We start from the raw sequence: 10,667 nt of genomic DNA on the forward strand, positions 1-10,667 counted from the left end.
ATCACTATATAAATAAGGTAAAATTTCACAATAAAAAATACTCACATTGATTACATTGAATATTCTACTCTAAACTTAATTACTGACTTGAGTTTAAAAGTTAATTTTGAATAGTTTCATCATACAATAATTAAATTATATGTTTTTAAATTGATTTATAAATTAAAAAATATATTTTAACAGTAGTCAAATTAAGCACTTTATAATAAATTTTAAATTGAATTTTTAGATTAATATGTTTATTTTTTTAAGAATTAATTTTAAAATTTATTTATTTAATTTTCAAATCAAATATTAATTTTAAAATTAATTTTTTAGTAAAAATAATATTTTGCTCTAAAATTTAACTCTATTTCCAAATTTAATAAAATTAATGTAATCATAATTAATACAATAATAAATAGAAATATAATCAATAATTTTATTAGTAAATTTAATAAATTAAATTTTTGCAAAAATAAAATATTTTTTATTAATAAATAATTATTAAGTAATTTGATTATAATAAATTAAAAATATAAGAGAAATGAAGAAATAAAGGAAAGAAGAGTAAAATAGTTTTTTTTTTAAGAAAAAAAGTAAAATAGTAACTTTATTTTTTTAATTAGTAAATATGGTATTAAAGCAGGGCGTCGGGTATCTAGGTTTTGGCTTAGGGGCCATAGTCCCAAAAGTTTTTAAAATTAAAATTTTACCATAAATTTTATAATATATATATATATATATATATATATATATATATATATATATATATATATATATATATATTAAATAATTACTGTTCAATTTAAATTTTACCTGAAAATTTTAATATATTTGTTAAAAAATTAATCATTTTGTCCTTTAATATAATTTTTTATCCTACAATTTTCATGTAAATTTTATTCATATTTTGTATTATTTAATTTTAATTTCTTAATATTTATATTTTATTTTAATCATTATATTTTTATTAGGATTTTGTTTAATTTTGTTAGTATTTATCTTTAGCCCATTCAAAAATAAATTTATAGGAAAGGAATAAAAATAAAATAATTTTTGAAATTGAAAGGTGAGTAAAAATATCCTGATTCAGTGCTATTATTATCTGTTTTGTTGCCATCCTACATCGCATGATCCACGTCCTTGCAGTCACCCCGCATCATGTGCCAATACAAATTTTAAGAACATAGATGGAAGGCCATGTTTGCTGGTTTGGTTTGAATTTTCATAGTCTCTGGAGTTAAAAAGCCTACAAAGTCTACGAGGACAAGCCGACGGACATTGCTTGTTTGCTTTTCATAACCCAAACACCAAATGAAAATTCCTTTCTTTTTATGGTTTTGGATGCTGCCTCTTTTAACACTGCTCTCTGGCGTTCATGTAGCTTTGGTTTCTGGCGTATGCCAGACCGATCAGCAATCCTTGTTGGTCGAATTGAAGAACACTCTCAAATTCAATCAATCCAAGTCTACAAAACTGGTGGCATGGAATTACGACGCAGATTGCTGTGGGTGGGCTGGTGTAACCTGCGATAGGGATGGTCTTGGTCATGTTATTGGCCTCAATTTGAGCGAGGAATCAATTTCTGGCGGAATTGACAAATCAGATGCAATCTTCAGCCTTCAATATCTCCAGAATCTAGATTTGTCTTTCAACGACTTCAACACAAGTTTTCCAGCTGGATTTGCCAACCTCACTGGTTTAATTTCTCTGAATTTGTCCAACGCTGGATTTATGGGTCAAATTCCAATTGAAATTTCAATCATGACAAAATTGGTGAGTCTTGATCTGTCTATGCTCTACTACTTACCTGGAGTTCTATCAACAAAACTTGAGAAACCAAATTTCGCAACACTGGTTCAAAATCTTACACAGCTGAGAGAACTTCGTCTTGATGGTGTAAATATATCAGCAAATGGGAATGAGTGGTCTCAGGCCTTATCGTCTTCTTTGCCTAATCTACAAGTTTTGAGCTTGTCCAACTGTTTTCTTTCGGGCCCTATTGATCTTTCCCTTGCAAAGCTTCAGTCTCTCTCAGTAATTAGTATGGGCGGTAACAATTTGTCCGCCCCAGTTCCGGAATTCTTCGCAAGTTTCTCCAATTTGAGGATCTTAGTCTTCAGCAATTGCAATTTGCGAGGAACATTTCCTCCAAAAGTATTCCAGGTATCAACACTAGAGATTCTTGACTTATCTTACAATCAAGAACTTAGGGTATACATACCAGATCATTTGCAGAATGCCTCTCTTAAGACCTTGGTGCTCAGCTACACAAATTTTTCAGGGACGCTACCTGATTCCATCGGTACACTTGGGAATCTGTCAAGAATAGAGCTTGCAGCTTGCAACTTCAATGGATTAATTCCAATTTCAATGGCCAATCTGACTGAACTTGTCTATTTAGACTTCTCATACAACAAATTCAATGCTCCAATCCCATCATGGGGCAGGTCCAAGAAACTCATGTATATAGATTTTTGTCACAATCAATTGTCTGGTGAGATACCATCCACTCAATGGGCAGGCCTTCTGAATCTTACCTATGTCGACTTGAGGTATAATTCACTTAATGGGAACATTCCGTCATCTCTGTTCGCAATCCCATCACTGCGGAAGATTCAGCTTTCTTCCAACCAATTTACAGGTCAAGTTCCTAACATCTTAGGCGTATCTTCTTCTTCTTTGGATACCCTGGATTTGAGTGGCAACAAACTAGAAGGGCCTATTCCCCATTGGGTATTTAATGTCAGTAGACTCAACGTCCTCTTACTTTCGTCCAACCAATTCAGCGGCATTATAAAGCTAGATTGGATTCAGAAGCTTCATAAACTTGACGCACTTGATCTTTCGTACAACAACTTGACAGTGGATGCAAATGTTACATTGTCTTCCTTTCCGCAGATGACCACAATAAACCTGGCTTCTTGCAATCTGAGAGTATTTCCTGATCTAAGAAATCAGTCAAAATTAGTCTATTTAGACCTGTCAGACAATCAAATTAATGGGGAAGTACCTGGATGGATTGGAGAAGTGGGTAGTGGCACTCTTCTGTATCTGAATCTTTCACAGAATCTGCTGGTGAGTCTCCCAGAATCTCTTTCTCTCCCTATTAGTCTTGCTATATTGGACCTGCACAACAACGTGCTCCATGGGAATGTTCCACTCCTTCCACCATCTGTTACCTATGTGGATTGCTCAAACAATAACTTTACTTCTTCCATCCCACCTGACATTGGTAAGTCTCTCTTCTTCACCATTTTCTTTTCTCTTTCCAACAATGGCCTCGTAGGAGTTATTCCTGATTCAATATGCAAGGCTAGTTATCTACAAGTTCTTGATCTGTCCAACAACAGTTTGAGTGGCACAATACCGCCCTGTTTAATCGAGAGAAGTAAGACTCTTGGTGTTCTGAATTTAAAAAGGAACAAATTCAAAGGCAATATTCCAGATAAATTTCCAAGTGCCTGTGAATTAAAGACTCTAGATCTGAATGGAAATCTATTAGAGGGGAAGCTTCCAAAATCCCTTGCTAATTGCACTACATTAGAGGTTTTAGACCTTGGGAACAATAAAATGAATGACATATTTCCATGCCTTTTGAAGAACATATCCAGTTTGCGAGTCCTTGTTCTACGGAAGAACAACTTTTATGGCAAGATTGGATGTCCAAAAAACCATGGTCCTTGGCCAAAACTTCAGATTGTCGACCTAGCCTCTAACAATTTTGGTGATATTCTACCAAATAGATGCTTGAATTCGTGGGAGGCAATGAAAGGAAATGGAAATGAAACACATGGTCACCTTAGTTTCGAGCCCCTAAACCTCAGTAGACTGTACTATCAAGATTCAATAACAGTTACAATCAAAGGTCTCCAGATGGAGCTGGTGAAGATCCTAACAATTTTCACGTCCATTGACTTCTCTGACAACCATTTTGTAGGGCCAATACCAGATGTCATTGGCCAATTCAGTGCGCTTTATACTCTCAACTTGTCACACAATGCTCTCACTGGCCGAATTCCGCCATTTTTAGGCAAATTGGCACAACTTGAGTCCTTAGACCTCTCAGTTAATCAGTTGAATGGAACAATTCCTCAGGAGCTTGTAGCCCTAACATTCCTTTCATTTTTGAACCTCTCAAACAATCAATTAGTTGGAAGCATCCCAACAGGTAATCAATTCCTGACATTTGAGAGCACTTCATTCAGAGGTAATGAGGGATTATGTGGACCTCCTTTGTCAAAAGCTTGCACATATGATAGTCACATAATTCAAGTTCCTCCGAGACATGGTCAAGCGATCAATTGGGAATACCTGAGCGTTGAATTTGGATACATCTTCGGCTTAGTAATTACCGTTGGGCCTCTAATATTCTGGACTCGTTGGAGAATGTGGTATTACAAACGCGTTGATCGTTTTCTTGTCAAGATACTCCCGCAGCTAGGTGATAGAATCAAGAACTTGAGGAGGAGAGACTAGTAATTCCGAAAAGGATCAAGGCAGCCAGAGCATTTGATTATTTCATGTTTCGCGGTGGTCAAATAAAGTTGAGATAGCCTTGCATCATCTTCCCCACAGCATTTTACCCGTAATGAAGATTTGCCTTCTTGAAGGTTTATCTTTAGTGTGGTTGTTATGCTTCTTGTGTGTGTCAAATTGTAATTTTCTTGATCTATGTGCGTGTGTATGTTTAAATGGTTTATTTATTTTTCATTTAATTATTATTAAACTGATTCTGGAATTTAGTCGGTTAGCATTAAAGAAAGTAGTGAATGCGAATTGAAATGATAATAGATCAAATACTTTTGAGTATTTAATTTAATTTAATTTAATTTTAATAAATTAAATTTAAATAATATATTATTAGATTTTGAATTTTGAATCCGATAATTAATACTTAGGTTGAATTTAAGCATCAATTATTCAAATTCATTTACAAAAATTAATAATTTATAAAAATATATATTTTATATTTTTATTTTTATGGGTATTAAATTTAAAATATAATTGTTAATAGAAAATATTTTTATATAAATAATTAAATAAATTTGATAGTAATAATTAAATTTATAATAAATAATAATAGTAATAGATGAGTTTTAATAGTTTGTAATAAATTCAAATAATAATATTAAATAAATTCAAATTTAATTATTTTAAATTTTATTGCTATCCTACTTGCTACCGTTCTTATAAGAGATTCAAGGGCGAGGATAGTTTTACACGCACTGAAACTCTGTTGAACTCGCGCTTTGATCATCCATCGAGGGTAAAAGAGGAAATAAATAAATAAATAAATATTAAAAATTTTACATTTAATTAATAAATAATTATTATATATTTATTTATTAATTTAACTTGAAATGTCAATTTGAGGCAATAATTTTCTACGAGGAAGGCAAGGCCTCCATTGACTCGCAAGTCCATGATTTTTTTTTCATAGACCTTGTAGACGTATTTATTGCTATATATATATATATATATAATGTAGTCTTTATTAATAATTTTTTAAATAATATAAATAATGAATAATATTGTTTTTTAAATTCAATATCTCTTCCTCCCTTTTCACTGCAGATATAAATATATATAAATATAAATCTTTATATTTAATTATGACCTTTTAAAAAACTAAATTGTTAAAAAATAATGTATTAAGATTTATCTTAAAAAAAATTTTCTCCATAAAACCTTCTCTCAACTCACAATTAGATCTAAGGGAGGAGTTGCTTCGGTTGGTGACAACTCCTCCCTTCCTCCTTTAGATTTTTTTTTTAATTTTTGTGTTTTTAATTTTTTAGTATTTTCTTTCAATATCTCTCATATGTATTCTCTGCTGAAATGATATTGAAAATTTTTTGTGAGATCTATTTTTCTTAATATATTTTGAATTTATTTCTCTCAATTTTTATAATTTTCCCTTTTATTATAAAGATTTGGTTTTTAGTTATTATAAATAAAATGGTTGAAATATGCATCAAGTTCTACGAAAATAGTCTAAGTATGAAAGATCTAGAGAAATTATTTTATTGTCCAAATCAAAAAGAAAACTAGTAACTATTTAAAAGATTTTTTTATCTTTTGTCGAAATTATACCAAAAAAATTCAATATTATTATATTAAAAAATCAATAAAAATTATTTTTTATAATAGTAAGCTCTATATCTAATATGTAAGAGTAAGGCTTCTGTAATTATATGTAATACTTAAAATTTTAATATTATTAATAAATTTATGTTTTTGTAAAAAGAAAAATGTAAAGGTAATCAACATTAAAGTTAATAGCTAGTTTTTACAGAAAACGAGGAATTTCAAAGTTTCAAAGTCTAGCAGCTTATTCTTACGCAAATTATTACTGTTAGCAACTGATTAGTATCACTTGTAGGTTATTTTTATAGTGCTATGCTATTTGCAACAACAATTTGATACAGATCAAAGGAGCATAATATTACTTTTAGGTTAGAACTATTTTCATACTATTGACGGCCTTAATAAATTTATAGTTCATAGAATCATCAATAGCTTATTTTTACCTACATAAATCTAATTCATGAAATTATCACCAATGTTGATAATTTAAATTGGTTTTAGTCTCATTTTTTTCGATATTTTAAATTATTTTTTTAATGATTTAATTAGTGATTGATCAAATTTACTTATGACTTTATATAATTAATTGATATAACTTAATGAAAAATTTTTACTGAGAACATTCATCATGGATTCAAGATAAAAATAAGTAGGATACATGTATTTAATAAGTAAGGCATATCATATATTATGTGTTTTGGATTCACAATAAACCGAAGCAACTACTTCGCCACATTGTGTTCCAATCAAAATTCAAATGTGCCATTTTTTCCATTCAAGGTCTTACTCTTAGCAATTAATATTGCCCCCGCAACAATTTCAATGCATACGCATAACAATTTCAATCCATGCACAATAAGAAGCATTGATTTCATGCTCAACGGAATATCTACTGGGAAGTTTCTTAAACACTTAGCCTCATTACTAGCCATCTTTAGGGGTGCAAAATTCTGATTCCAGACATTTACATGGTTGTCTGGTAATTTCGTCAAAATGAAAATTCCATTCTTTATGTGGTTTCTATCGCTGCCTCTTTTAGTGCTGCTCTTTGGCATCCATGCAACTTTGGCTTCTGGGGTATGCCCAAGCGATCAGCATTCCTTGTTAGTCCAATTGCACAACAGTCTCGAATTCGATCAATCAAAGTCGACAAAGCTAGTGAGATGGAATTTCAGCGCAGATTGCTGTGAGTGGACCGGTGTAACCTGCGATGGGGGTGGTCTGGGTCATGTTATTGGCCTCAATTTGAGCAACGAATCAATCTCCGGTGGCATTGACCAATCAGGTGCCCTCTTCAACCTTCAATGTCTGCAGAACCTAGATTTGTCTTTCAACAACTTCAACACAACTCTGCCAGACAGGATCGCCAACCTCACAGGTTTGGTTTCTCTCAATTTGTCCAACGCCGGGTATTGAGGTCAAATTTCAGTTGCGATTTCACGCATGAAAAAGTTGGTTACTCTTGATTTGTCTATGCTCTACCGCCCTGGAGTTCCATCACTGAAACTTGAGAAACCAAATTTGGCAACATTGCTTCAAAATCTTAAACAGCTGGGAGAACTTCGTCTTGATGGTGTAAATGCTTCCGCAAATGGGAATCAGTGGTGCCAGGCCTTATCGACTTCTCTGCCTAATCTACAAGTGTTGAGCTTGTCCAACTGTTTTCTTTCGGGCCCTATTGATCCTTCGCTTGCAAAGCTTCAGTCTCTCTCCGAAATTCGTTTGGGCGGTAATAATTTGTCTGCCCCAGTTCCAGAATTTTTCCCAAATTTCTCTAATTTGAGGATCTTACTCCTCAGCGATTGCAATTTGCGAGGAACATTTCCACCAAATGTATTCTAGGTATCGACACTAGAGATTCTCGACTTATTATAAAATCTAGAACTTCATGGATACTTGCCAGATAGCTTGCAGAATGCCTCTCTCAGGACCTTGGTGCTCAGCTACACAAATTTTTTGGGAATACTACCGGATTCTATTGGTACACTTGGGAGTTTGTCAAGAACAGAGCTTGTAGATTGCAAATTCAATGGTTCGCTTCCAATTTCAATGGCCAATCTCAATGAACTCGTCTATTTAGACTTCTCATACAGCACATTCAGTGGCCCAATCCCATCGTTGGGCAGGTCCAAGAAACTCATGTATATAGACTTTTCTCACAATCAATTGTCTGGTGAGATTCCGTCTACTCACTGGGAAGGCCTTTTGAATCTTGCTCATGTCAATTTGGGGTGTAATTCACTTAATGGGAGCATTCCGTCATTTCTGTTCGCAATCCCATCACTGCAGAAAATCCATCTTTCTTTCAACCAATTTACAAGTCGAGTTCCTAACATCTCAGGGGTATCTTCTTCTTTGGATACCCTGGATTTGAGTAGCAACAAACTAGAAGGGCCTATTCCACGTTGGGTATTTGGTATCAGTAGACTCAAAGTCCAATTACTTTCATCAACCAAATTCAATGGCACAATCCAACCGGACAGGATTCAGAAGCTTAATAATCTGAGTAAGCTTGATCCTTCATACAACGACTTGGCAGTGGAAATTGCTAGTAACTCTACCTTGTCTTCATCTCCCCTGCTGAGCACATTAAAATTGGTTTCCTGCAATCTGAGTGTGTTTCCTAATCTGAGCAACCAATCAAAATTAGTGTCTTTAGACCTGTCAGACAACCAAATTACTGGGGTTGTACCATATTGGATTTGGAGTGCTGGTAATGGGTCTCTCGTCTATCTGAATCTTTCACATAATCTCTTGGATGGTCTGGAACAACCTTATTTCGCTCCCAATCTTGTTGTCCTGGACCTACATCACAACCGGCTCAAAGGGAGGATTCCAACTCTCCCACCATGTGTTACTTATATGGATTACCCGAGTAATTACTTTACTTCTGTCATACCAGACAACATCAGTACTAACCTCTAAGGCTATTTTTTTTCTCCCTTTCAAACAATAGCCTTACAGGTGTTATACCGGAGTCAATATGCAGGGCTACTAATCTTCAGGTTCTTGACTTGTCCAACAATGACTTAGATGGCAGAATACCAGCCTGTTTAATTGGGAGGAGTGAGAATCTTGGCGTTCTGAATTTAAGGAGAAACAACTTCAGTGGCAATATTCCTAACAACATTCCAGCAAAATGCAATTTGAAAACTCTAGATATGAGAGGAAATGTTTTGGAGGGGAAGGTACCACAATCTCTGATCAATTGCAGCATGTTAGAGGTTTTAGACGTCGGAAGCAATAAATTCAATAGTACTTTCCCATGCCTTTTGAAGAACATGTGCAGTTTACGAGTCCTTATTCTGCGAGATAACACAGTTTATGGGAACATATCATGTCCAAGGACCAATATCAAATGGACAAAGCTTCAGATTTTTGACGTAGCCTCCAACAGTTTCAGTGGTACACTACCAAATAGAGCCTTGAATGCATGGAAGGCAATGACGGGAGATGGAAATGAAAACCTTGATCCACTCAAAATCTCCATCACACGGCTTTGTCAACTGTATTATCAAGAAGAAATAACAGTAACCATCGATGGCATTGAGATCAATTTGGTGAAGTTCCCAGCATTCAGAGCCATTGACGTCTCTCACAACAGATTTGAAGGGCTAATAACAGAAACGTTTGGGCAATTAAATGCTTTATCTGCTCTGAACCTGTTGCGCAATGCTTTTGTTGGCCAAATCCCATCAGCTTTAGGCAACATCTCAAATCTCGAGTCCTTAGATCTTTCAGATAACGAACTTACTGGAGAAATTACTCAGCAGCTTACAAATCTAACGTATCTCTCTTTCCTGAACCTCTCAAACAACATGCTAGTCGTAAGGATTCCTACAGGTAACCAATTCGCTACATTTTCAGAAGATGCCTTTGCAGGTAATGTAGGATTATGTGGACCTCCTCTGAAAGAAGATTCCCCAAAGGCTAGTGCCGTGATTCAATTTCCACCAAGGCATGGCATAGTGATCAATTGGAAATTGCTGAGTGTTGAAATTGGGTATATATTTGGCTTAGGAATTGTTGTTTGGCCTCTAATGTTCTGGAATCGGTGTAGAATATGGTATTGCAAACGAATTGATCGTGTTACTGTAAAGATATTCCCACAGCTAGGTGAAAGAATCAGGAACCTGAGAAGGAGAAACCAGCAACTCTGAAGAGAATGGAAGCAGCCAGAGCATTTGCGATTAATTAACCTTTCCTGGTTTCAATATAAAGGTCAGAAATGCTTTCTAGCCATTCACTCATCATCATCACCACAACATTCTGCCCATAAATCAAGATTTTCGCCTTCCTGTTGTTTTATTATCGTTGGTGTGGCTGTGCTTCTAATTTGGTGTGCTTGTAATGTTACGTATCTGTATAAAGTTGATTTGAGGTACGTATGTATAATGGTTTGCTCGTTAACATCGGAGAATGTATGTATGTATGTATTATAAATACCTGAAATGTTCAATTTAATTAAAGAAATGAAAAATTAAGAATTAATTGAGCTAATTTATTAATTTTACCTGATAAAAATATATATTAATTTTATATATATTGTATTTTACTTTCTAATAAAGAAGTGGTCCATATTTTTATAAAACAAA

At 33.9% G+C, this 10,667-nt stretch overlaps 1 protein-coding gene and 1 pseudogene across 1 annotated transcript; both read left to right on the top strand.

Annotated features, from left to right (window-relative positions):
* Positions 1 to 1,141: 1,141 nt before the first annotated feature.
* Positions 1,142 to 4,592, top strand: LOC131178704 (receptor-like protein 7). The gene has a single exon (XM_058144163.1). It carries the CDS (start codon positions 1,297 to 1,299, stop codon positions 4,459 to 4,461), a length of 3,165 nt encoding a protein of 1,054 aa, XP_058000146.1. The 5' UTR covers positions 1,142 to 1,296; the 3' UTR covers positions 4,462 to 4,592.
* Positions 4,593 to 7,065: 2,473 nt separating this feature from the next.
* Positions 7,066 to 10,232, top strand: LOC131178422 (receptor-like protein 7; annotated as a pseudogene).
* The last annotated feature ends 435 nt before the right edge of the window (positions 10,233 to 10,667 follow it).

This window comes from Hevea brasiliensis, chromosome 3, assembly GCF_030052815.1.
Source record: "Hevea brasiliensis isolate MT/VB/25A 57/8 chromosome 3, ASM3005281v1, whole genome shotgun sequence".
Classification (NCBI taxonomy): Eukaryota; Viridiplantae; Streptophyta; class Magnoliopsida; order Malpighiales; family Euphorbiaceae; genus Hevea; species Hevea brasiliensis.

What these genes read in the sequence shown, in the direction of transcription:
- LOC131178704 (XM_058144163.1), top strand. Translation starts at nt 1,297, where the DNA reads ATGAAAATTCCTTTCTTTTTATGGTTTTGGATGCTGCCTCTTTTAACA.